Raw genomic sequence first — 27,639 nt, 5'->3', positions numbered from 1 at the left:
ATCAGACAGTATTTGTCTCAATGTATGCATCCTCTATGTTTTTATTCTATATGATCAAGACATAAATGGTTCATTTGCAGAGGTGGTTTTGAGAGCTATACCATAGTTAGTTGATTTAATGATATTTGCTTCATATTCCCATATGATGTGTAAAAAAGGCTACATGTTCCCATGTGTCATGGTGTAAAAAGGCCATTTTGGCTGACTTCAAGAGTGGGGAAAGGGAGTAAATACTCAATGAGGCTAGAAAGAAAGGGTGAAGGTTAAGAAAGGTACTTTGGGACCAGGTTGGGAGCAGTTTTAAAAACTAAATAAAGTACATTGGAAATCATTGGAGTTGACTGAGTAGGGGAGTTATATGGTCAGAAGGAAAAATATTTTAGCAGCAGGATATAGAATGGACTGGAGTGGTGAGGGACCTAAGGCAGGAGACCAATTGGGAAACAGCTACAATAACCTGAGGAAAAGGTGCTGAAGGACTGAACTAAGAGAGTTGTTTGTAGGGAGAAGAGGTCTCTTGGAAAGGTTTATTAAAAGCACAACTGAATCAATTATTTTTAAACAACCGATACCCTAATTTTTCAAGCAATGGACATGTAAAAAACAAACATTTTATTATGATTGCTTGAGTAATTATGCCATCAGCTATTAATAGATCAGCTCATTACAAAGAATTCCATCAATATAAAATAGTTACAATGAAAATATTCATACGAAATGTTTCATAAGCTTTCATTTAATTTCTTTGTAGCATTTATAATTTGAATAACTGGGTACTGAGCTTTAGAGCTTTGACTTTATCACCCAGTTCTTGTAACCCTGTTACAGTTATTATTCTTATAAGATGATCTCGCAAAGCAGCAGGAGTTAGCGGTGGATCTTTTTCCACTCTCCAAATGTTGAGGGCTTCAAGAATTCCTTCTTCCAATCTAGTGTTAGTCCTAAAGTTGAGGGAAAAAATCTTTAATCTTTATTATCACAAAATTACAAGCTAACAATTATCATACTTATTCCATTTTACTCCTAGCTCTTCTGCCATGTGTTGAGAAAGTCCACTAGACCTAGACCTCACATTTTGCTGTTACTACTACTGCAGCTATCTTGAGTGTATGGACCTTATAGTACAATGACTACATTTTCATTAAATTCAAATGCCACACTTTTTATCCTTACCAAGAACACTAAAAATCTCAGAGAAGCCATAACACATAGTAGCTAAATCTGAAATTGTAGGGCTATCATAGAACTCTCTTGAATGTTCTTACTGTCTGGACTCTGGGCAGCGGTCATCTAGAGAACTCAAGGACACAGAGAGGTTACTGAGTTCCTGAAAAATTGCTTCTGAGCTATCCCAATACAACCAGAGTCTTCTATTTACCTATTCCTGGTCTTCTCTTTTCAGTTCAAAGTTTGCATGAGCAGAATGTTAATCAAGTGCCATTTACAAGGTGCTGTGCTCTTAGGATAGATATACACTGAATGAAACAATCCCTAATCTGAAGAAACTTGCATTCTTACTGGGGAGACAAGGAAATATACACACACGTGTATGTATTAAATATAAAGAAAATATACACAAATTCAAGGTTATTAAATACAAAGTGGATTTAGGAGAGAAGGCACCAACAGCTGGGGGAATCAGGAAAAGTTTCATCTAAAAGATACTTAAGGAGAGAATGTTTTCCAAACAAGGGGAATAGTCAAAGCAAAGCCATGAAGGCAGGAACTGGAAGGTCATGGGTAAAAAGGTCACTTTTGTTGACTTCAAGAGTGAGGAAAGGGAGTAATGCCCAATGAGGCTGGAAAAAAAGAATAAGAGTTAAGGTAAGTTGGGGCCTGGTTGTAAATGACTTTAAAAACTAACAAAAGTTCATCATTAATCCTGGAGGCAATCAGAAGTTGACTGAGTAAGGAGAGTTAGATGGTCAGTTTAGCATGGTGAGGGATGTGAGGCAGGAGACCAATTGGGAGATGGTTACAATAACCTAGGGAAGAGGTGCTAAAGGATTAAACTAAGGGGGGGGGTGCAGGGAGGAGGGGACAGGTGAGAAAAGATGGTGTGAGGGAGATAGAGGAGCTAAGGATGTTATGAACCTGAAGTACTAGCAGAATGATGGTGGCTCCTGTAGAAATAGACATGTTAGAAAGGGGAGGTTTTGGGGGAAAGGTAATGAATTCTATTCTGGATCTGTTGTCTCAAAAGAGATGTCTCTTTTGCTGTTCAGTCATTTCAGTCATGTCCAACTCTTCATGATCCCATTTGAGATTTTCTTGGCAAAAGATACTGTATTGGCTTGCCATTTCCTTCTCCAGCTCATTGACAGATGAGGAAACTTAAGTGACTTGTCCGGGGTCACACAGCTAGGAAGTGTCTGAGGCCAGATTTAAAGTCAGGAAGATAAGTCTTCCTGACTCCAGGTTTGGCACTCCATCCATTCCTCCACCTAACTGCCCTAAAATGTCTCTAGCATTGCTATAAGTGTAAAGGACTAGGGTCAATACAAGTACTGTAGCCTCTGTTTGAGGCTGTGACTAATACTATAGTCCTGGATGTAGATTAGAGCACTTATCTTCCCCAAACAGCCCTGTTTGCTCTTCTGACAGCTGGACTGCCTGCCCTGTATCAATACAAATGGAGTTTTGCTTTAAAATTTTAAATTACCAAACATCTGGTATGATAGTATTTCTGCTATTATATACTAGTAAAAATGTTTCCATATTGGAACATCATATTATTACTATTCATCTTTTATGATAACTAAATTGATGAATTCTCCTTCTGTTCATACTTCAACAATAAGGGTAAAATGTTAGTTTACTGAAGTCATTCGTTAGTGCAGTGATATTTCTCTCTTGAAAGTAGTGAATGAGTTTGTCTCCCTGCAAGCAAGATTTGTGAAAGATTTGTGAAATTCAAACATTGAAGTGGAATGCAAAACATCAGTTGTTAATGGCCTATAAGTAAACCACAACATGTTAGGTGAACAAAACACAGCTATTAGCTTTCTTATCTGAAGTATAAGCAGAAGATAATTCACCAATTTATAAATTGTTTTTACTTTGTTTTGTGATATACATCATACAGATATGTCACTATTTAGTTGTTTCAGTCATATGTGACTCTTCATGATGCTTTGTGGAATTTTCTTGGCAAAGGTACTGGAGTAGTTTGCCATTTCCTTCTCCAAATCATCTTATTGATGAGGAAAATTAAACAAACAAGGGTGAAGTGACTTGCCCAGGGTCACATAGCTAGTGAGTGTCTGAGGCTGGATTTGAACTCATGAATTGGATCTTTCTGATTCCTAGCCCAGTGCTTTATCCATCTGTACCATTTAGCTGTGTCTCATAGATGTACATTATTGTAAAATAACTACCACTATTTTAGTGTTATAAAGTTTGCCAAATATTTTACATGCATGTTCTCATTTGTATACATGGACTCATGTTTTCTACTGAAAAGGAAAACTACAAAATCTTATTATGCAGAAATACTTCTTCACTAGAATATCGATCACTGGCTTCTTCAGTTGTAGCTTTTGGCAGAAAAACTCAAAGTGTATTTTGGGTAGAGCTTGAGAAACTATCCTGAACAACTTCTGCAAGATTTTCTCTGAAAATAAAAACAAGGGAAGTTTTAAGGTACCTTCATTTGATAAGGATCTTACATTTTAAATTAACATCATATATATCTTATTAAGGAATCTTTCTATATTTTATTAGCACATGTATTCTGATTACAACCATTCAATCAAAAAGAATAGCCACTAATTGGCAACTTCTCCCATCCTGTGATGCTGCTTAATTCCTCTTGGCAATATCATCACTGCATAACTTTAGAGTCAAAAGATACCTCAAAGTATCTAATCCAAGGCCCCCCTCTCATTTTCTAACTAAGGTATCTGATGTATAGAAAGCTTAAATGGCCAGCCAAATCCATAGAGAGTTTACACCTGAGTTAGGATACTGATTCTCAAGTCTTGTTATTTTTCTGGTATTTAAACAGAGCTGCCTTCTCTGTCCCAAGAGATCTCTCTGATCAACTCACACTGTCCCTGACCAAAATTGAGAGTTGCTGCTTCCCAACCTTCTGCCCTACTTGAGCTTTTCATTTTCACCATTTAATTGAGTTGCCTTAGTTAAGCTGATCTTCAGCAAGAACTCAATTTTAGAAGACTTCTCTGAAGTGGACAATGAGTGTAAAAAATTTTTTCTAAGTCCTTTGGAGGTTGAAGAGAGTGCGAAGTGATAGAGGATAGGACAGAAAAAGAAATGTAAGACAGCTGTTTAGTAGTTTATTTTAAAATACAAAGAAGATAACAGAAGACTAGAAAGCACAGACAAGCCGGACAGCTTTGAAAGCAGCAAGTTGAACTTTTTTGCCTGAAAAGAAAAGCAAGCTATGCACTGTAGTGATCTGCAGTTTCACGTATAATATTCTTTTTCTTTTCCATTATATAAATGGAAATGCTCATTTTATTTGGAGCTTTTTAAATTCAGAATAAAAATGATTTAAAAAATAAGTGCAATGTTTTGAGTCTTTATAAAAGTCCCTAATACTTGATGGCAAATATTTCTTTCTTAACAGATGAAGATAACAAAAGTTAGTATGATGCTCAGTTCCTCTGTCTTCCAAGTAGTTCTTGAAACAGATTAGTAAATTGTATTAGGGATCAGAAAGTCAAGATTCTAATCCTGGCTACTTCGAGTTTCGAATATGTTTTGCTATATTGTTTGTGACTTCTGAATCCTTGAATGTGTTTTGCATTTTCTGGAGGGTAGAACAAAAACTATTCTCTGCTAGATATGTAATTTGTAACCTCTACTTCTTTTTTTTTTTTTAGGTTTTTGCAAGGCAAATGGGGTTAAGTGGCTTGCCCAAGGCCACACAGCTAGGTAATTAGTAAATGTCTGAGACCGGATTTGAACTCAGATATTCCTGACTCCAAGGCTGGTGCTTTATCCACTACGCCACCTAGTTGCCCCCCACGCCACCTAGCTGCCCCAACCTCTACTTCTTATACAAGATCTCAGTACCTACTTACCTCCAAATGTGGAGAACTATACATATGCTATAGTCACACTATGCACAAGATATAAATTCATAGACTTTTCCTGTAGCAAACTCTCTCTCTGGGTGGGGACATAATGAACCAAAGAGAAATGAATTTGGGGATCAGCCACCAAGATTGGACTTGGTCTATGACACCTTCAGGAGCTGGACTTATGGGTTACAGTTCTAAATTGAGAGGATGGTTCCAACTGCCAAAATAGACTGATTCTCAGGTCTCTTCAAGAGCTTGAGTAGCTATGATTTACATCAGACAGTAGTATTTTTAGGACCTTTATTAAAAGGTTAGTTATCCCTCTTCCCCATCCTCCTTCCATGAAATAAGCTGATAAAAGCTCTTTGTTCTGCAGCAATTGTGCTTGTTGAAAATCTTTTAGAAGACTTCATATTTCATATTATTGGCAATAACTGAGCTTGATACCAGCAAACTGATTAATAAATCATTATCTCTCTCTCCTCTGAGAAAAGAGTGGTGGGCTGCAGGGACAGAATGAGACATGTACTCTCACATTATTTCTGAAGATATAGATCTCATTCCCTACTTATGGTCTCTACCCTTCTCTAAACAACAAGCAAGATTTATGGGAAAGAATCATTCTTGCTTCTGGTAGCAGGGGGCGGGGGGGGAGGGAAGGGGAAGGGCATCTTCGACCTTTTGTACTCATTAGTACAGATGATCTCTTCAGGACCAGAATTATTGGTATTATATTTTAACTCATAAAAAAAAGGAAGACAGGTGTTTGTATCATGCAAGTCATCTAAGCAACAAACATTCATTAAGCTTGTGTGAGGGAGTGGAGAAAAAATAGAAAAGAAAAATAGTCCCTGCCCAAAGGAGCTTATATTCTGCTGAGATATATGTGTCTGTGTGTGTGTGTGTGTGTGTGTGTGTGTGTATGTGTTCAGAGCTAAGTGTGCACATGATATATACAAAATCAATACAAAGCACCTGGGGAAGGGGGGGTAATACTAGGAATAACCTCTAGGAAGAGGTGGTACTTATCTAATAATAACTATCTTTGTTACCTACAAATGTTATATTCATTCATTCATTCCATAACCATTTAATTTGGGGGGGGGTATTGCAAAGCAATGGGGTTAAGTGACTTGTCCAAGTTCACATAGCTAGGTAATCATTAAGTGTCTGAAGCTGGATTTGAACTCAGATCCTCCTGACTCTAGGGCCAGTGCTCTATCCACTGTGCCACCCAGCTGCCCCCAATAACCATTTAATAAGTGCAAGTTTGGTACTGGCTAAGTTCTGAGGAAAAATAAAGGAATGGATCTTGCCCACAATAACTTACATTAAACTGAGGAGGAGAGGTTTGGGAGACCATTATATGCAGAGAAGTCAGGACTAAATCTATACCAAGTCATCTCAGTTGATTATTTTACAAAATACTCATTCATCACCTACCGTCTCTGTCCTCAGCTTTCTGTAGATAATGTCCAATAATATTTAATACTTTCCCTTTACAGACTTCATGTGGAGGCTTAATCAAAGGATTCTCATCAAAATTTATTTCCCTCAGTGAAGAAAGATTATTGAGACCATTAGGCAATTCTGTCAGATGATTTCCTAGTGGAAAAACATCAGTAGTCAAATTGTACCTTCAGTGAAAGAAAATTATGGAGACATTCAATCAATAATTTTTAAGTCTAAAACTTAAAAAAAAATCTCACCCCTGATGATCACATCACTAGTTCCTCTAATGCTCATTGGCTTTCTCTGTCAATAAAGAGGGGAAAAGGGAAGTTCAACATAAGGAACGCTATATACCTATGGCTCTATTTCTTTTCTGGGAGAAAAATCCCCACAAACATTTATTAAGTGCCTACTATGTGGGATCTGGCCCAGATGCTACCGATACAGAAATGAAATAGTCTATTGAAGCATATGGAAGATAGCCAGATAAGTCTGTTCCCCGGTAGGAAGAAACGAGGGTAAAGGAGAGATCCAGAGTATACTAAAAAGGTCTGTGAAGGGAGGAAACATTTTCAGAAAGGAGAGTGGGAGGAATCAGGAATATCTAGTTGGAGGGTGAAGGAAGATAGCCATGTGGAAAGTGGAGATGGGGGGAGAAAACACTAAGAACAATAGCTAAAATGTTTATATCACCTTTAGGTTTTCAAAATGCTTTAAGATATCTATTATTCTCATTGAATTCTCACATTGACCCTTCAAGGGAGGGATTTTTCTTAACTATAGATAACTGATAGGGACCCACCTCCTTCAAGAGGTTCAGAAAGGTTGAAATCATTTGTTCTAGAACACACAGAAGGAAACAACCAAATCAGAATTTTTATCCAAAGTCTGGCTTTAGCAGAAGTATGTGAAGACTTGAAAGGTTATGTTGGTCAGAGTCTGGAGAGCCTACACAGTGACTATAAAGTCATGAGTGATACCGTATCTCCCAAGGACATACCCTGCCTAGAGTTACTTAATGAATATTTCAAAGAATGACAAAATTTTAGATTTAAAAGTGGCAACTCACCCCTGACACCCATCCATCCAACAATCACCCAGTCTCAGCTTGAGCACTTCCAGTTCAAGGTCACCCACTCCCTCTTGAGGTAGCTCCTGCCTTTTTGAATGGCACCATTTGGTACAAAATTTTCCCTGGTATCAAACCCAACTTTGCCCTTCTGCACCTTTCACTCCCTCACTACTTCTGGTTCTTATCCCTGGGGTCAAAGAGAACAAAGATAGTCTTTGTTTCATGTCCTAGTCCTTCACATACTTAATAACCACCATCCTATCTCTCCCTGAGTCTTTTCTCCACCAGACAAATATCTTCATTTCTATCAAATGATCCCCAGGAGAGATGAACTCAGAGCACACATTCTACTTGCCTTCTGGACATTCATTACTAAATGGTGATCCCCTGAATTGAACCCAATCTTCCAGAAGACTAAGGAGAGTATTACTATTAACCTTTCTTTCCTGGAAGGTGAATTGTCATTCCTAATACAATTGCTTTAATTTTTTTGGCTACCATCACACCCTGATAATTTGTAAAAAAATATAGCCTTCTCAAGGCCTTCTACTTTTCTCAGACAAGTTGTTTGGACTAGAGAGACAGATAAACTAGGCCTCCCCAATTTGATCTTGTGAAGTTGATTTTTTGAACCTAACCATAAGACTTTACATTGATTCCATTGAATTCCTTTTATATGATTCAGTTCCATGTTCTAGACTGTCAAGATCATTTTGTATCAAATTTGATTGTCATCAAATGGGCAGATTTCCCTCCCAGCTGTGTCTCATCTGAAAATTGAATGAGTAGGCCCTCTATACCTTTATCCAAGTTATTAATAAAAATGTTAAAACAGTAAAAGGCCAAGTACTGATTCCAGGACATGCCACTAGTTGAAACCAGACCATTGCTGACCTCTCTTTGAGTCTCTGGAATCTATCTACTTGCATGACTCACCAAAAAGTACACAGTACTTTGTCCCATATTTAACTTGATTCTAGGGACACCAAGCCTGCAACATCCTGATCAACCAGATTAGTAAACATGATTGCAAAGAAGAAATCATGTTATGGCTATAATGAGACTGCTGGTTCTCTATAATTACAGCTTCCTTTGCTAGATATTCACAAATAATCACTTGGATAATTGAGGCAACTGGTTAGTACAGTAGATATAGAGTACCCAGCCTAGAGTTCAAATCTGGCCTCAGATACTTATTAGCTATGTCATCTTGGGTAAGTCACTTAAGCTTAATTTGCGTCAGTCTCCTCATCTGTAAAATGGAAACTAATAGAGTACCTACCTACCTGCCTCCCAGAACTGTCCTAAGAATTGAATGAGATAATAATTGTAAATCATTTAGGCCCAGTGTCCTAATATATAATAAGAGCCAGATAAATGTTAAAACAAGCAAACAAACAAAAAACCAGCAACCAAAAAACAAAAAACTCTTGAATGAGCTATTCTAAAATTTGCCCAAGAGAAAAAAGTCAAGTATCTTCATATATTATTTATAGTCTCTAAACTCTATCCCTTTTAGAAAATTAGCACAACATTTGTCCTTCTGGCATTTATCTTGTTAGATATTATACTAAGCACAGCAAATACAAAAGAAATAAAAACAATTTTCTACCCTCCAGAAATTTACAGTCTACTCAAGAAATTAAGTCATTCCCAAAGCTCATTGAAAACTCACTTTCTTGTGCTGGAGATGGGAGATTCAACAATTCAAAAATCACTTATTAACTACCTACTGAACGCAACTTGAGGAAGTCTCACCACTGTGCAAACTGGAAACCTTTATAAAGTCATGTTCAAATATTCTGAAATTCCTTTCAACTCTTGACTTTTCTCCCCTCTCTTTGCCTCACTTTCTGTCTCTACTCTTGAACTGCACTATGACCTCCAATTCCTTGACCTCTCAGTTTTGTCCCAGGCCATTGCTCCTTCATTAAATGGCCACTCTCTTCTCTACTCCCCATCTTGACTTCTTGGTGAACCAATTCAACTTTTGCTTGACATTCTTTCTCTCTTGAATCTTTTGTGCCTTTATCATATCCTTGATTACGCCCAGCCAAGCCTCAGCCTTGGATCACTCTCACCATTCATCACCTTCACCCTTACAGAGGTATTACTAAATTAAGCTAGAGAAAATCAAACAACTGCTCTGACTAAATCCACTATAAATTTGTTAATAATAGTTGTCCTTCAGTATCGAAGGTGGCATCTCGCACAATTATGTCTATTATACTGAGGGAAATGCTGGGTATCCTTCTCACTTGCCTTTACCAGAACCATTCCACCCCATGAGCTGATTGATGATAATCTGGCTACTGCAGGAGTCTCTTGGTCTTGCATTGGTTCCTCTTCCTCAACCAGGCCCTCACTATTATTTGACAATCTTATTTGACCTCCCTTAACAACTCACTCTCCTACTCTCAACTGCAGCTCTTCCAAACCTTTTCAGGATTCCAGAAACCTCCACTCTCTTGACTGAGAATCTTGGCTCATATCTTATAGAAAAAATTGAGGCCATTCACTATGAGTTCCCTCTTCTTCATCTCCAGTCATTCAGGTGTTTTCTGCCTCTCTCTCCTCCTTCATCCCTTCATCATCTCATGTGATGACATAGTCTTACTCCTTATGAGGGCTAAACCCTCTATTTGTTCAAGGGATCTCATCTCAGCCCATCTCTTCCAATTAATTGCCCTTTCTATCATCCCCACTTTATTATTTATCTTCAATATCTGACTTATTCATTACCTATACCCCCCATCCTGGAAAAAACCTTCCCCTGATCTTTGCACACTGCTATCACCTTGTATCTATCTCTTTTACCCTTAGTATCTAAACTCAAAACAGCCAACTGTAATCAATGCCTCCATTTTCTCTCTTACAATTTGACTTCCAACTTCATTAATTCAAAGAAAGTGCTTTCTCCCAAATTACCATTGATCTTTTAGGTGCACCATCACTTCCACGACCACCACCAGCAGTGGTGTAGGACACCTCTCTCTTCTGATTTTCCTCCTATCTGTTTACTCCTTCTCAGTTTCCTTTGCTGGATCTTCCTTCAGATCATGCTCTATTAACCATAAGTTTCCTCAGGGTCCTGGCATAGATTCTCTTTTCTCTTCCTTCTATACAATTTCATTTGGTTATTTCATCAGCTCCCATGGACTTCATTACCATCTCTTTATTAATGATCCTTAAATCTTCCTATCCTGTAGGCCCCAACCTCTCTATTGATTTCCAATTTCACATCCCCATCTACTTTTCAGGCTTCTTGAACTGAATGTCCACTAGACATCTGAAATGTAATATGCCCAATACCAAACTTAATGTCTTTCCCATGAAACCTTTCACACCATATCCCTTTTATCTTCTCCATTACTGTAAAGGACACCACCACTCTCACAACTTAGGAGTCATCCTCAACTCCTCTCTTTCTCATCACTCTCCTCATATCAAGGCCGTTGCCAATTCTTATTGATTTTACTTTTGCACATCTAAGACACTCTTTTCTCTCCTCTTACACCTGCCACTCCCCAACTCAAGTCTCTCCCCACTCCAGTCCAACTTCCATTGAGCCACTAAAGCTATTTTCCTAACCCCCAGGTCTGATATTGTTCTACTGTCCCCCATTCACCCAAGTCAATACATTCAGTGGCTTTCTATCACCTCCAGGATTGCATAAAAAATGTTCTATTTGGCATTCCAAACCTTTCATAACCTAACCTCCGTCTCTTACCTTTCCAGTCTTCACATACCTTACTTCCTACTTTGTACTCTTCAGTCCAGTGACACTGACCTCTTTGCTTTTCCACAATTAAGACTCTTCATCTCTAAGCTCCAGGCAGTCTCCCTGTAACCCATCTCAAAAACATTCTCCCTCTTCTGCTCCAAATACTGATCTTATTGACTTCCTTTAAACTCCAATTAAAATTCACACCTTCTATTCCTATTAATTCCAATGTCTCCCTTCTGTTAATTATTTCTCATTTATTCTGTAGTTTATGCTTTGTATGTAGTTCATATGTTATCTCCTTTAGATTGTAAATTTCTTGAAAAGAGACTGTTAATTGATTAATCATATTCTCCAATCTCAACAAAACTCTCATTGCAAGATGATCTAGTCCTCTTGAATTGATTCTTTGTCTCACTTCCAACAGAAGTTATTCTAAATCTCTTCTTGCATGCCGCAGACCCCGAATGTGCCTGGGACCAAGCTCCCCCTGAGCAGTCATCTTTTGTTGCTGCACCTCAAACTGCACTCCCTGTGTACTCTTGGACAAGACAGAAGTCAGCCAGTCTGGGTCAGCCTGGATTATGTTTGTGTTTCTGGGGTCCTTTGCAGATAAATGGACCCTCCTAACTTCATAGTCTAGCAGTCCCCAAGGGGAAAGACTTTGCCACCACCTTGCTCTTCTCCTTTGGGAGGGGGTTACTGCATCTTTCCCCTCCCATACTCAACCCTTCCTGTTTGTCTCTCCTCCTTAAATATACAAACTTCTTCGAGGACTATGAACCTTTTGAGTTCTACCTGCACGCTCATTTCTCTTGTAATAAACCTGGTTTTCACATGACTCTTATGACATTGTGATTGCTTGTTGACAAAAAAAAAAATACTTTGTTTTATTGTGCTTTGCTTTATTGCACTTTGTAGATAATGCTCTTTTTACAATTTGAAGGTTTCTGGCAACCCTGTGTAGGACAAATCTGTCATCATCATTTTTCCAACAGCATGTGCTCACATAGTATCTCTGTGCCATATTTTGGTAATTCTCACAATATTTCAAACTTTGTCATTATTATTATATCTGTTATGGTGATCTGTGATAAGTTATCTTTGATATTGTTGTAATTGGTTCTGGGAGCCACAAACTGCACCCATATAAGACAGCAAAATTAATCGATAAATAATGAGTATTTTCAGACTGCTTCACCAGCCATATCTCTTCTTTCTCCCTCTCCTATGTTCCCTGTTCCCCGAGACACAACAATAGTGAAATTAGATCAGTTAATAACCCTACAATGACCTCTAAAAGTTTAAGTGAAAGGAAGATTCGGGCCATTTGATCCCAACTTCCTTGTTTTCTTACTTTAGAAATTGCCACTACTACCCCAAACTTCAGTAACCACCACTTTGATCAGTCAGCAATACTGAGACAAGACCCTCCACCAACAAAAAGATTATGGTTTTCACTGATTTCTCAGATAATGATTAGCATTTTTTTGATCAATAAAGTATTTTTAAATTAAGGTATGTATTTTTTTGGACATAATATTAGTGTGCCTTGCTTACTAGACTACAGTATAGTGTAAATATAACTTTTGTATGGACTGGGAAAACAAAAAATTCATATGATTTGCTTTATTATGATATTTACTTTACTGTGGTGCTTTGGAACCAACCCACAATATCTTTGAGCTATGCACTGTACATGCATATGTATCCAGTCAGAATCCACACAGAAAATGTCAATCTCCAAAAATGTAGATAAACATCACCTGCATAAATGCATTAAGATTCTGTAGCTGAGGCACATACATTTCCAGGCCAGGAACTAAGTCATATTCTTTCTTTTATCCCCCCTTAAGCACATGGCCTTTGATTTTCCATTTTCTTAAGAGCCAGCAGTTGTCTAGTATAATCTCATCATTATACATCTGAGAAAACTGCAACTCTGATCTTCTGACTCAAAACCCAAAGTTCTTGCCATCCTAACCTATATTCTTTTTTTTCAGGATTTTTTTAATTAAAGATATTATTTGAGTTTTACAATTTCCCCCCAGTCTTGCTTCCCTCCCCCCACCCCATGGAAAGCAATCTGTCAGTCTTTACTTTGTTTCCATGTTGTACATTGATCCAAATTGAGTGTGAAGAGAGAGAAATCATATCCTTAAGGAAGAGACAAAAAGTCTAAGAGATAACAAGATCAGACAATAAGATATCTGGTTTTTTTCCCTAAATTAAAGGGAATAGTCCTTGAACTTTGTTCAAATTCCACGGCTCTTTATCTGGATACAGATGGCACTCTCCTTTGCAGACAGCCCAAAATTGTTCCCAATTGTTTCACTGATGGAATGAGTGAGTCCTTCAAGGTTGATCATCACCCTCATGTTGCTATTAGGGTGTACAGTGTTTTTCTGGTTCTGCTCATCTCACTCAGCATCAGTTCATGCAAATCCCTCCAGGCTTCCCTGAATTCCCATCCTTCCTGGTTTCTAATAGCACAATTGTGTTCCATGACAAACATATACCACAGCCTAACCTATATTCTAATACAGTATTGGTGCTCATCCAATTTGACTTCTGCCATTTCTCTTCCTTCAGATGTTCCTGTCCTTGTCTGCTCTGCAACTGTGGCAGAAGTTTCCAAAAGAAGAACATGCCTACCATATTTAGCCTTCCTTTTCACTTCCCTAAGGACAGAAAGACTCAATACTCACCACTCATGTTCAGATGCTTCAGCTTATTTAAAAATCCAAAAGATAGCGGGAGAACACTTATCAGGTTGTTACTGGCATTGAAATGAACCAACTTGCTTAGTTCTCCTATATTCTTTGGAAGTTCTTTTATAGAGTTATATGAAATATCAAGGATTTCGAGCTCAGTCAAAATAGACAATTCATCTGGAACTTGAGTCAACTGTAACAAAAATTCAATGAAAAGAGAAGTTATGCATGCTATTATTATTCTTTTCCAGAATGTTAGGGGAGTAGTAAGGAAGATTATTTTCAGGAGCAATCATGGCAGGAAGATGGACTCAATCTCTTATAAGCAGGGGTATTAAGACAAGTAGGGAAAGGGGAAAGGACCTGCTTTATAATAGATGTCAAGATATTTGGATATCTGTATGGGAAATAATTAGTTTTGATCTACTCTCAGCCTACATAAAATCTGAAATAATTTCCAGATAGTTCAAAGAACTAATCTGAATGAAGTTAACATACAACATACAACATATAGAAACAAAAAGAGAAGAAAACATTATAACACATATATAATAGTTATAGTCAGAAGGGATAAATGAAATCACACAAGATGGATATATTCAAATATGTAAACAAAAATACTTTCCCCATAAAAGGTAAAGTACTAAATATCTTTTTTTTAATGTACTGAATATCTAACAAAAAGCATCAAAATGGAGAAAATAGGGTATGACCTGAAAGCTTTAATACCTTGAAAATGGAAAAAAGTTTTAGAATACTCTGTATATGTGACAAATAGAACTGATAAAAGCTGTCAGACTTATGCCATAAAATTATATAAACAAACAAGATTAATGCTTTTTTTTACAGTGGATACTCTATCCATATAGCTTATATATGTCTACAAAAACTGTTATGTCCTCCAAGCAGCAGTAAAAAATGGAAATTAAAAAAAAATTAGGATATCATCATTTTACCTATTAAACTAGCAACCATAAATTAAAATGATTTAAAAATCATATTGGTGGGGATATGGAGAAGTGGGTGCATTTTTATATTTCTAGGAAACAATATATTTTCATAAAGAGGAAGGAAGATAAATATTTCTTTTCTCAATTTTTGAACTTTTTTATTTTTTGTCTTTTTGCAAGGCAATGGGGTTAAGTGACTTGCCTAGGGTCACACAACTAGGTAATTATTAAGTGTCTGAGGTTGGATTTGAACTCAGGTCCTCCTAACTCCAGGGTCAGTGCTCTATCCACTGTACCACCTAGCTGCCCCCGAAGGTAAATATTTTAACCTATAGGTCAATAAACTTGAGAAGAGTTTCATGCAAAAAGTGTGGCCTATGTGACAAACCTGAGTCAGAAGAGACCAGAGTTTAAATGGACCCTTCTCCTTTCCTTTAACATGTGTACATTTATTTATTGTGATCTGGCATTTAATTTCTCTGAGCCTCAGTTTCATCATCTGGAAAATGGGATTTTTAACATGTAACACCTACATCACAATGTATTTGTGAGGCTCTGATGAAAAAATGTATCATCTTAAAACACTAAATAAATATCAGTAAACATTAGAATGCATAATTTAGAAGATGGTTTTAAGAAAAGTAGTGATCACTGAAAGCCAGTATGGGTTCATTTAGAATAAGTCATGCCAGACCAAATTCTTTTTCTCTTTAACAGGGTCACTAAACTATTAGAAGTCCAGGTAATGCTGAGGAGATGATGATGATGATGATAATAGTTGACAGATTTTAAGGTTTAGAAAGTCACTTGACCTACCAACTACTTGGCCTACCCTGTGTTATTTGAGTCTTAAATCCTATGTGGCAGGAATGACAACTATTAATATTCTCATTTTTTTAGATGAAGGACTCTTGATTTTATCAAGGCACTTGACAATTACTTTATAATATCCTTGAGGACAAGATGAAAAAATGAATACTGAATGATGACACAAGTAAGTTCAGAACTGGTTATTTTTGAATGGGAGGGATCTGGACTTAAATCAAAAATTGAAATATCTAATCAGATATAAGATGGATATATTCAAATTGAAAACCAAAAAAAACTTTACCCAATGTATTGTATAAGGAAAGCAACAAAATGAAGAAAATATGGGATATAATGTATTTAATATTATTGCCTATTATTAGTATTATTAATGTTTAATATTTTGATGTTAAAGTAATATTAAATAATAAACCATTGTCAACTTGAAAGCAAATCTTCAGTTGGGTACAAGCAACATGGTTCTATGTTTGGTCTAGTTATTGATGTTATGAAAGAAGGCAGAGTTGGTAGGAATATCAAGTTTTCTATTAAAAAACACATTGTTGAGAGGGATAAGTACAAATATTAGAAGATAGAATTAGAATCCCAAAAGATCTTAACAGACTGGAATGGTGCACTGAACATAACAAGATAAAAATAGCAATAAATATAAATATAATATATAAATAACATAATAAATATAATATGCTTGTATTAAAATAAATCTATTGCATTATACATACAGATATACATATATAGAAATGGGGAAATCTAGAAAGAAAATGACTCAAGTGAAATTAGGGGTCTAATAGCAAATTCAACATGAGTCATTATGTTATAGAATGGCTCAAAAAGTAATTGATCCATGGGTGCAAGAACAGAAGTCTACAAATTTTAGCTCAATTTATTTTTGACATCTCTCCAACATCCAGAGTTGTACAAAAATGGAAAGAACTGCTTCAGGATTTTGTGAGGGATCTGTCACTAGAGGTATTTAAGAAAAGGATCTTTGGCAAGGATGCTATAGAAGACAGTTGTGCTATGGGCTGCATTCTAGGACTTCTCAAGTCCCTTCCAACTTGAAATCTCTATGATTTTATAGAGGACTTCCACAAGGAGCCTTTTCATGTTTTTTTTAAAAAAGGGAATCATATTTAAAAGTTGCTCTAGGCACTGGCACAAGCTGTCTATTAAGCTATTTTTTTTCCTGTATTATTTTCCTTATTAAAAGCTGTATTTGTAACCTTCACTTAAGTGGAGCAACAAATGAATTTAGTTTAAAAAGTTAAATGTTTTAAATTTAAATTTAAAATGTTGAAATATAAGCTCAAATACTTTTTCTCTTGAGGACAGAGGGAAAAAAAATCAGTCTCCTCTTACCTTCCATCCATTCTTTTGGCATAACTTCAATTCCTTCAGGGAAGATAGATGACACAATTCAAATGGAAAATATCCAAATCTATTGCTTGAGAAATCCAAGTTTTGTATCGCTTGTAGATTACTGATTTCAGAAGGGATATATTGTATGTGGTTTTCAGAAAGATCAAGTGTCTGTAGGTTTTCTAAAGTGCAGAGTTCTTTGGGGAAATTCTCGAATTTATTGCCACTTAAAATCAGCACCCGGAGAGAAGTCATATTAGAAATGGAAGATGGAATTTGAAATATTTTGTTCTTACTAAGATTTAAGTAATTGAGGTTTACAAGTCTACATATGTAGTGAGAAAAGGAGGAGAGATTATTTTGATTTAATTCTAAGTGAATCAGTTGTCTACTAAAGGAAAGGTTAACAGGTATTTCTGAAAGCTCATTTCCATTAAGGTTCAAATACTCAAGAAAGGTCAGAGAACAAAGACCCACTGGGAAATCACATATTTTATTAAAGCTCAAGTCCACTTTCCTTATTTGATTGCAATTTTTTATTTCAATCGGAATATCTTCAATTGCATTTCCAGAAAATTCTAACACCTTGAGATATTTCAGATGGGAGATATCTCCATTTAGAACCATTACTTTATTTTGGTTGATGTAGAGTGCTCTCAGTTTTTTGAGTCTGTGAATGTTCCCAGGAATTATTTTTAATTCATTGTCACTAAGACTAAGATATTCTAGTTTAGCACAGGAGTAAATTTCTTTATTTAGCTCTTTCAGTAAATTTTTGTCAAGTTGGAGGACCTTGAGCTCTTGGAAGTTCTTAATGTTGTGGGGAAGAGATTCCAGTTTATTATCAACCAGATGGAGCCTTTTTAGTTTCAGTAACTGAAAGATTTGTATAGGCAAAAATGTCAGTTTATTGTGGTCCAGAAAAAATTCTTCCAAATTCTTTAGCTGTCTGATTTCTTTTGGCAAACTGCTTATGAGATTTGTTGAGACACTTAGCTTAACTAACTTTGGAAGGTAGCAAAGGATGTTAGGAAATATCAAAAACTTATTTTTGCTGAGATCGATGAACTTTAAGTTTTTCATATTGGCCATCATTTCTGGTAGGCATTTTAGGCTATTTCCAGACAAGCTTAAACATTCCAACTTCTCAAGACTTGCTAGTATTGTAGGAAATTCCAAAAATTTATTATTATCCAAGAAAAGTTGCCTGAGGTAGACAAGTTGTGATATTTCTTCTGGGAGTGAGTATATGTGGTTGTGGCTGACATTTAATACACACAGATTACAAAGCCATTCAATTTCAGGTGGTAGTGCTATTAATTCATTTTCTTTCATAGACAATACTTCAAGACCAGCCATATTTGGCTCCACTTGAAGAGTTTTTATGTTATTTTTATCTAAATAGAGATATTTTACATCCTGAGTTTTAAAAAGGCCTCTGGGAAATTTCTGCAAATTCTTGGAATTCAGCTTAACCCTAAAGTTTTCATCTTCCATGAAGCTCTCAAATAGTAAGATTCTTTTATAATAGTCTTCAGAAGTTTGTGGAGTAACTACTATTTCTTCCTCCTCTTCCTCTTCCTCTTCCTCTTCTTCCTCTTCCTCTTCCTCTTCTCCTTCTTCATCATAATCATCACCCCAAGCAAACCTTGCTTCTTTGTCTGGTAGGTAATTTATCACTTCTGAATTATCATCAAGTAATTCCTCCATCTCTTCGATCTGTGCATCATCATTGTCTCTGTTGTCATTTTCTCCTTCTCTAAAGATATCTCTTTTAGTTAGTGAAGAACTTGATCCTGAAATATCATAAGGGCTTGCTAGCTTTGTTGGGGTCTTTTGATTAGCATCACTTTCATGTTTTTCTTCTTCTAAATCAGTAGTTCCTTGGTTTTCAGATAGTTCTGACTTGGACATTTTTTAAATATCCTTTCTAACTGTTCTCTGTGATTCCTTTCACTTCTTCAGCAGTGTGCTTTCTTCAAACATGCCATTTGTGGGGGGAATTTTCTGCCAATGCAAGATGGTAATTTGGTTTTAATGAGCATTTTAAAAGGTTCATTTTATAGGACAAGAGGAGGATATATAGTGAACATATCAAGATCATGGACAAATTTATTCTCTCAACTCTTTATCAGTGATATTCATTCTCTGATGAATTCAGAGAATAGTCTTCCATGGATTCTTGTATGAATCTTTAAAGAAGGCTAAATCTATCCTCAACAAAGAGACATTTGACTGTCTATTTCTCACATACCTATGAGACAGTTAATCTATTCCATTTGGAGTTAGAGGCTAACTCTATCTGACTTCAATTTCCTCATGTAACATGAAAATGATTAGTTATCTGAAAGGTCTTCTAGCTCAGAACCCTATCATTAAATACATATACATAATCCCCAAATTGCAACTTTGCATATGTTCATATATATAATGATTAAGGTAGAATAGGGAGATTGGGAAAGGCAGAATTGGAACAGAGGAAGTGTGGCATAATGGATAAAGTTGTAGCCTTGGTATCAAGAAGACAAGGCCTTAAGTCCTACCTCCAACATCCATTGGCTATGGGACCCTGGGCAAGTCATTTAAATTCTCAGTGCCTCCAGACAGCTCTCCAAGATGAAAAATTGCCAAGTATGTGCTAATCTGCAGTGGTACAGGATGTTCCTCCAGTGGGAGAAGTCTTTAAGGTTAATGAAATCATAGGTTTAATAGAGAGATCCATATGAACACGCATGTTAGTCATGTGGTAAGGTCAAGGAATAACAGGTAAAAAAAGTACCCTTTCAATGTCTGGAGAAAGTGGAAAAAGTCTTACCATGCCCCCCCCCCCCCCGACAAGGTCACAGGAAAACATGTGTGGGGAAGAGCCCCATAGGACCAGCAGGCATGGAAGGATTTCAATCTTCAATGTGGAATGGATCCTAGCTATGATCATTATGTTAGCCTACAATTAAAAGAACATTACCATATTATTATAATATGACCATCCTTGATGCTTCAATCAATAATATTATTTCCCTTTTCCTCGGAACTATTCACAGTACTTTATTTATGCCTCTATTATCTGATCATATATTGTTTTGTCTAAGTCAATAGTCAATAGTACTTAATAAACATACCTACTGTGCTAAGCCTCTGTCTGGGGCTACAAGATATAAGCTCCAGTTCTCAAGGAGCTTACAATTTTACTTCATTCTGTTAATTCTGTATGTGCTATTCAAGGACACATATGTTCAAAAAATGCTATGCTTGTCGTGTAGCAAAAATAAGGAATAGGAACTGGGCAACCAATATCCCTAAATGGCATTGGTGTCTTAATCTTCAAGGTCTTCAAAAACATTCTGAAAAAGAAAAGAAAAAAAGACATTCTGAAGAATGGGAGTGGGGATTTGGGGGGAAGAAATATACTGTAGTTGTTTTTAGGTACTTGGGAGAGAACCTGAGAAATCAGATTTATTCAATTTTGTCCCAAAGGGCAAAACTAGAAGCTCTGGGGGAAGGTCCAAAAAGGCAAATTAGAGTAGCTTGATAAGTGTATGTATATGTCTCTGTGTTTGTGTGTGTGTGTGTGTGTGTGTGTGTGTGTGTGTGTGTGTAAACTCTACACAGAAATTTGTTCTTGAATCCTCATAAATGAAATGGGTTTTGTCTGTCTTGATTTCTCAGTAGGTAGAAGAGAGGGAGGAGGTTGGGAGAGAATTTGCAACTTATTTTTAACATAAAATTTTCTTTAAAGGTGGAATTAGTAGTGGGTTCTGGGTTCTCCCTTCACTGAAAGTCAATCTTCAAGCAGAGAGGATAGATGACCATTTATTTGGTGTGCTGTAACAGGGGATCTTTTTAGGTAGTTTGGGTCAGAGGGCCACTGACGTCCCTTCCACCTCTGTGTGTTGCTTTGATACTGAGTGGAGGATTTATGAAAAGATACAAATGAGAATTGCTCAGGATGAAAAAGCATGGAGCAGTTTCTATGTCCACTTTTTTTTGTGTTTTGCAAGGCAATGGGGTTAAGTGACTTGCCCAAGGTCACAGAGCTAGGTTAATAAGTGTCTGAGGTCTGATTTGAACTCAGGTCCTCCTGACTCCAGGACCAGTACTCTATTTACTGCGCCACCTGGTTGCCCCTCTACATCCACTTTTGAGGGAAAACACTCAGGTCAGGGACATTATGGGGCCGTTGATGTATGGAAAAAGAAACTGTATGTATATGCCCACCCCTCATTATTAGGCTTTAAGCTCTGCAAGGGCAGTATTGGATCTCAATTTTTAATCTCCACCAGAACCTAGTAGAGTACTCTCTGCACATAACAGAGGTTTAATAAATGTCTGAAAGGGGACTGGGCTGTTTTGGGAAGTGAAGGAATCCCCCTCATTGGAGGTGGCATTGCAAGATTAGATGATCACTTGGTAAATTGTAGAAGGGAATGAATGGTCAGATATGAGTTAAGACTGGATGGCCTCCAAGAATGTTTTTTTAACTCTGGGATCCTTTGATATCCCTTTTCTTAATTTGAAAGAAACATGATTTAGGACATTCTAGAAGGAATATTAGGATCCAGTAGCAAAAGTGAGTTCAAGGTCAGAATTATTAAAGGGGCTTGTACTTTTCTTTTAGACTATTTTAAAAATAGCTAAGAGAATCAATAATTTGAAATGATGAGAAATGAGTTGAATGTAATAGAAGGGAGTGGTAGGAAGAAACACCTTGAGGATAGTCTAGAGGTCCAGCTAGGACACAATAAGTAGATAGGACAGAAAAGGTTTGGGGGACACTCCAGTGGCTTTCAGAGAGGCTGTAAATGGGGAGACTAGCCTGGGAGACTGTTGCAGAGTTCCGACATAAAATGATGTTCTGGCTAGTCTTAGGCAACTCTTGACCCAGACAGGAAGAAAAAGGTCCAAGAGATATACAGTGGGGGTTGGGAGTCCCAGCCAGCTCCCAAGGATCCTCTAATCTTTTGCATTTCCTCACTTGTGAAATTTCTTAAGTACCTACATCATTTGCATATAAATTTCATCCCATCAGGAGAAAGTTCCTTGAGGGCAGAGACTGTGGCCTTTGTCTTTTTGTTACCTACACCTAAAATTGTGCTTTGCTTTTAACTGCAAGCCACTTAATAAATATTTTATTGTATTGAGTTGTATAGGCATTTTTTAATAATTTTAAAGTTTATAACCATCCTAAATTTCACATAAGAGCAAACTGAACAATAAACAAATAGTAAACAGTAAACTGAATATTATTCAAAACTACAATCAAAATATGTCAATGTGAAAACTTAACAGCAGCACCCTCTAAATAAAATTGCTTTGATTACATATTAATGTGAATCAACAATTATTCAATGCCAACAATATGACAAGACACTTTCTTAAGTACTGAAGATAAAAAGAAAGGAAAAGTCATTATCTATCCTCAAAGAATTTGCAGTCAAATTAAGGAGACAACATGCAAACAACACTGGATATAAGAGAAGATAGAAACAGGGTTAAGTGCAGTTAATGAAAGCAAAAGCATTAAGTTACTATTCAGTCATTTCAGTCATGATCCCATGAAGAAAAGTTTTTCTGATTCCAAGTTCAGGGATTGGTAAAGGCTTCTGGCAGAAAGTGTAATTTTAGTAATTTTAAAATGGACACCTCGATACAAATTTTAGACACTTTTTCTGACATATGGTATAATTTTGAAAATTAAAATTTTGGAAGTATAAAATGCTATGAAGACAGTAGTAAATTCTGTAGCAGTTCAGGCATGTAATCTTATATGAAAACTGGTAGTATAACAATACACCAATATCAGAAGCATTTTTAAAAGGATTTTAACTGAAAGTCTTTAAATTATTTAGATTAGTTCTTAAGTGAAGAAAAGATTATAGGGAGAGAGAGAGACAGGGAGATGTTACATTATGAATAAAAACAAAGTTCGTCTTTCATAAAAATAAATTACCAAAACATCTTCAGTTCCTCTGTCTGGAAACCTGAGAAATGGAATAAACTACACCTGTAAGAATCATGAAGTATCAGAAACTTTCAGTAACCTGATGGTGTGCCTGAGAATTGCAGTGAGACAGTTTCCAGAGGGCTCCTGTTCCTTGGGAAACCCAGCAGAGAATAGTCATCAAAGTGTATGGGAGAAAGGGAAGAAAAATTCAGATTGCTACTCTTTAGAACTTTTACTTGCTTCCTCCATCCATTTTTCCCTAGCTAGAGCCCTGAAGATCAGACAAGGGTAGGGATTCATCATTTGCCTAGGGGAAGACAGAACTATCAGAAAAGAGCTTTTCCTAAAGTCTCAAGAATGGAAAAAGCTATTTTGGAATTGCTTTCCTCTGGCTTCCTCAGGGACCTTTGTAAATTAAGGAAGTGTCTTCTGAAGATGTTCAGTCCCTCAGGGAGAGAGAGAATCACAGGAATAGGAAAGGAAAAAGGATAGTGAGGTGAGAAAGAGGAAATAAGACTAATTAATGAAAAACTGGAAAAGAGAAGACTGAAGTTTGCCTCAATCCTAGTATTTCAAGAAACCAGATCACAAAAAGAAGACTTGGAGCAGATACTTCCTTCTCCATTGGGTATATCCAATCTTTTTTTTTAATAAAAATTTTTTATTTAAGGAAATGCAGTTTTATGATAATTAGAGAAAGTTAAAGTTTGACTTTATACTATTTTTATAGTACAATACTTTACATACAATACGATAGCAATACCAAGATGGCAGAGGAATTCTGTTATTTAGTGTGTTAGCTTTTCATTGAATAGGGATTGTTTCATTCTTTCAATTTTCATTCCAGGCACACTGGAAACACTTTGCTCGTAGCAAAGTATCTGATACAAAGCTTGTTGACTAGATGAGTGAAGAATCAAAATTGCAAGTGATCCAAAGGGTAAAGAAAAGAGTAGTTGATCTAAGTAGCATATGATCCCAGATGACTTGTCTAAGTAGTGAAAAAGATACTCTGATCCAGCTGCTCCCTTGAGGTAAGCCTATCTGGTAGTTGTACTGGTATCCAGGAAACAGGGAAAGATGTCCAACGGCTGAGGAAAGTCCCTGTGAAATTTTTGCCAAAAAGACTTGGACAAACGTCTCCAGGACGAGAAGACATGGACAAGATGTGATGCCATATGACTTCTCTCTTAAGTAGGGAGGCATTTTTTTCTTAACTCAAGATGTTGTTCAATCATTTTTAGTCATGACTGAGTTTTGTAACCCTATTTGAGGCTTTCTTGGCAAAGATCTTGGGGTGGTTTGCTATTTCCTTTTTTAGCTCATTTGACAGATGAGGAAACTGAGGCCAATGGGGTTAAGTGACTTGCCCAGGGTGTCTGAGGCAGATTTGCACTCTGGTCTTTTTGACTCCAGGCCCAACCCTCTTAATTACTGTGTTACCAAGCTTCCTTAAATCAAGATAATTGTTTGAAATGAAACACTATTCTGTCAACACTGACTTTTTTTTTAAATGTAACATTTTAAAAATCTGCCTATTTGAAAAATAAGGACATCTTGTATTATTTTAAAGGGGCAGATCTCTGCAAATCTAGTGGTGTCTAAAAATTCCAGTATTGTAATGACAGATGAAAAGGGGAGTGAAAAGAAAGAAAATAAACAAGATCTTTTGCTGTTTCTGAATCACCACAGTTAAGATGTCAAAAGTCATTTTAAGGAGGAAAAGAGTATGGGGAGTGCTAAATTCAGTTTGCCATTACTACTTTGTCTTCTATGTTACACAGAAGGTGGGCTGGGATTATCTTCCTGTTCAGGTTGGACTAGGTGGCCACTGTCTCCTCGCACTCATATTCTGTAATTCTTAGACCTGGAGGAGTATTGGCAACATTCTTCTCTCTAAAGAGGTGAAGTCTAAGGGTGTAAAGTGTTGCATATCCTCTCAGACTCCAGTCTAGAGGGTGCTAGATGGAACATGCCGCCATGCCAGGTTCCCCTATTTAGAACAGGAAAGGCCCTCAGAAGTCTTAGTAGAGACCCCTCATTTTACAAATGAGCAAAGTGAGGTCTCAAGATTAAGTGATAACTCCAAAGTCACACAGGAAGTAAAATGGCATGGCCAAATGTCCTGGATAAGTCACTTAATCCCTGTTCGCCTCAGTTTTCTCATCTGTAAAATGGTGATAATAGTAGTGCCCTATCTTCTGGTTTTCTCATCTGTAAAATGGTGATAATAAAGGCTTGGTACAATGACTGGCAGGCACACTGGAAACCCTATATAAATGTTAGCTACAGTACTGTTATTTGGCGCTCTGGCAGTCTGAGTCCCACCATCCACTATATTATGAAGCTGCTTCAGCTAGGATTGGCTCTTGTTTTCTCTCTTACAAGGGAGGGTGCACGGGACGGAGGAGAGAGTCGCCCTGGGCGACTAACCAGCCTCCCGACCGCCTGTGCTCTCATTCCCAGGGCAGGATCCGTGACTTCCAGTCCTAGAAGTGATAAGCTCTGGCCCCTCAGCTCGCTTCATTTGAAAAGGAAAAAGAGTGAGTGGGCCAGAGGGGCCAGGGCGGGCCAGGGCGGACCAGGGGGGCCAGGACGGGCCAGGGCGAACCAGGGGGGCCAGGGCGGACCAGGGCGGACCAGGGGGGCCAGGGCGGACCAGGGCGGACCAGGGCGGGCCAGGGCGGACCAGGGGGGCCAGGGCGGACCAGGGCGGGCCAGGGGGGGGGCCAGGGGGGCCAGGGCGGACAGGGCGGGCCAGGGGGGGCCAGGGCGGACCAGGGGGGCCAGGGCGGACCAGGGCGGACCAGGGCGGACCAGGGCGGACCAGGGCGGGCCAGGGCGGACCAGGGCGGACCAGGGCGGACCAGGGGGGCCAGGGCGGACCAGGGCGGGCCAGGGCGGACCAGGGCGGACCAGGGCGGACCAGGGGGGCCAGGACGGGCCAGGGCGAACCAGGGGGGCCAGGGCGGACCAGGGCGGACCAGGGGGGCCAGGGCGGACCAGGGCGGACCAGGGCGGGCCAGGGCGGACCAGGGGGGCCAGGGCGGACCAGGGGGGCCAGGGCGGACCAGGGCGGGCCAGGGCGGACCAGGGGGGCCAGGGCGGACCAGGGCGGGCCAGGGGGGGCCAGGGCGGACCAGGGGGGCCAGGGCGGGCCAGGGCGGGCCAGGGGGCCAGCGGGGCCAGGGCGGACCAGGGGGGCCAGGGCGGACCAGGGCGGACCAGGGGGGCCAGGGCGGACCAGGGGGGCCAGGGCGGACCAGGGGGGCCAGGGCGGACCAGGGGGGCCAGGGCGGGCCAGGGCGGGCCAGGGGGCCAGCGGGGCCAGGCGCCTGTAAAGTACCTGGAGAGGCCGCGGGCCGTGGGCGCCAGGGTGGGGCTGGCTGGGCGAGCCCCCCCCCAAGGCCCGTGAAGCAGGCTCTGGGGCCCGGGAGGCGGCGGCCTGGGGGCGGAGGGCCGGGCAGCCGCGGCGGCAGCGGCGGAGGGAGGCCCGGCCCCGGCTCCCCGCACTCCCGTCACGGCCCCTCGCGAGCTCTTGTGAGGCGGCTGCGGCGTAGGCAGCAGCAGGCTTCTGCGCCCGCCCGGTCCGGGTCAGCCCGCGGCCGTCCGCTGGCCAGGGTCCTGAGCGCTCTGCGCGGGGCCCACCGGAGCCCCGGGGCTGGGCCTGGCCTGGGCTGCTCTGACCCGTCCAGGGCGTCTCTCGTGGCCTCCCTCCACTCGCTCCGCTGGTCTGCTGCCGCTCCCACGCACTTTTCTCATTGTTCCGCGTGGACAGTCTCAACCCACCGTATTCCATTTCCGATTCACGGCCACTCCCCTACTCCAGAGAAAAATAGAAGGCGCAGACCCCGGGGCCGCCATGCACCCATAGTCTCCAGGGTCCAGTCAAGAATGCCAAGACCCTGAACAAGTTAAAACTATCGCGTGGTCATAGGGAAAAAAGGCCTTATCTCTGGAGATAAGGAGAGATGCCATTTCAAACAACTCAGAAACACCTGACCTACCCGATGGGTTAACAGGCTAGAAAAGGAAAATGATAAGTTTTGCAGAAGAGACAGGTAAATTGGGACACCTGCATAGTCAGTGGAGTTATGAACAGATCCGACCAATCTGGAGAGCAATTTGGGGCTCTGCCCAAAGCAGTATAAAACTGTGTATATAATCCAGTAATACCAGTATCAGGTCCCTATCCCAAAGAGATCATAAAAGAGGGGAAAGGACTTCAGTGAACAAAAATATTTATAGCAGATCTTTACATGGTGGCAAAAACTGGAGGAATACCCATGAATTGGGGAATGGCTGAGTAAGTTGTGGGATATGAATGTGATGAAATATTATTGTGCTATAGGAAATGAGCAGGAGGATTTCAAATAACCTGGAAAGATTTATATAAACTGATCCTCAGTGAAGATCAAAGACAATTCCAGAAGACTAATGACTAAAAACGCTACCCACGTTGAGAGAAAACACTAGAGTCTGAATGCAGGTTGAAGAATACTGTTTTCAATTTAAATTTTTTGTTTTTCCTGCCTTTTCCCTTTTGTTCTGTTT

At 39.0% G+C, this 27,639-nt stretch overlaps 1 protein-coding gene and 1 long non-coding RNA gene across 11 annotated transcripts in view; one reads left to right on the top strand and one right to left on the bottom strand.

The window, feature by feature from the left end:
• LOC141492513 (uncharacterized) overlaps positions 1-24,322 on the top strand; it is a 41,275-nt gene extending 16,953 nt beyond the window's left edge. The window contains exons 3-4 of one of the 3 annotated variants that reach the window (XR_012469943.1): positions 13,886-14,642; positions 15,858-24,322. This is a non-coding gene — a long non-coding RNA (uncharacterized LOC141492513). Of the gene's footprint in view, positions 1-5,718; positions 14,643-15,857 lie in introns of those variants that run through there. The other 2 variants (XR_012469944.1, XR_012469942.1) reach the window with 2 other exon arrangements.
• Positions 719-26,911, bottom strand: LRRD1 (leucine rich repeats and death domain containing 1). Of its 8 annotated transcripts, XM_074192833.1 has the most exons (8): positions 26,432-26,519; positions 20,264-20,485; positions 19,688-19,824; positions 17,145-19,151; positions 14,002-14,200; positions 6,489-6,650; positions 3,496-3,613; positions 719-941 (listed from the first exon to the last, which is right to left on the bottom strand). In XM_074192833.1, the coding sequence occupies exons 4-8, from the start codon at positions 19,056-19,058 to the stop codon at positions 755-757; spliced, it is 2,580 nt and encodes an 859-aa protein (XP_074048934.1). In that variant the 5' UTR covers positions 19,059-19,151; positions 19,688-19,824; positions 20,264-20,485; positions 26,432-26,519; the 3' UTR covers positions 719-754. The 8 variants fall into 8 exon arrangements, with proteins under 8 accessions (XP_074048934.1, XP_074048935.1, XP_074048941.1 ...); XM_074192834.1 differs by lacking the exon at positions 20,264-20,485 and having other exon boundaries at positions 26,432-26,517; XM_074192840.1 differs by lacking the exons at positions 17,145-19,151; positions 19,688-19,824; positions 20,264-20,485 and adding an exon at positions 26,575-26,911 and having other exon boundaries at positions 26,432-26,544.
• Between the last annotated feature and the right edge of the window lie 728 nt (positions 26,912-27,639).

This window comes from Macrotis lagotis, chromosome 7, assembly GCF_037893015.1.
Source record: "Macrotis lagotis isolate mMagLag1 chromosome 7, bilby.v1.9.chrom.fasta, whole genome shotgun sequence".
In the NCBI taxonomy this organism is placed as follows: domain Eukaryota; kingdom Metazoa; phylum Chordata; class Mammalia; order Peramelemorphia; family Peramelidae; genus Macrotis; species Macrotis lagotis.
The sequence above is the reverse complement of the archived record's forward strand: the minus strand, read 5'-3'. Positions and strand labels throughout refer to the sequence as shown.

Coding starts and splice junctions, on each gene's coding strand:
- LRRD1 (XM_074192833.1), bottom strand. CDS start 19,058: ATGTCCAAGTCAGAACTATCTGAAAACCAAGGAACTACTGATTTAGAA. Junction 6,651..14,001: donor GAAGCATCTGAACATGAGTG/GTGAGTATTGAG, acceptor TTTTTCCACTAG/GAAATCATCTGACAGAATTG. Junction 3,614..6,488: donor GAAAGCTGAGGACAGAGACG/GTAGGTGATGAA, acceptor TTTTATTTTCAG/AGAAAATCTTGCAGAAGTTG.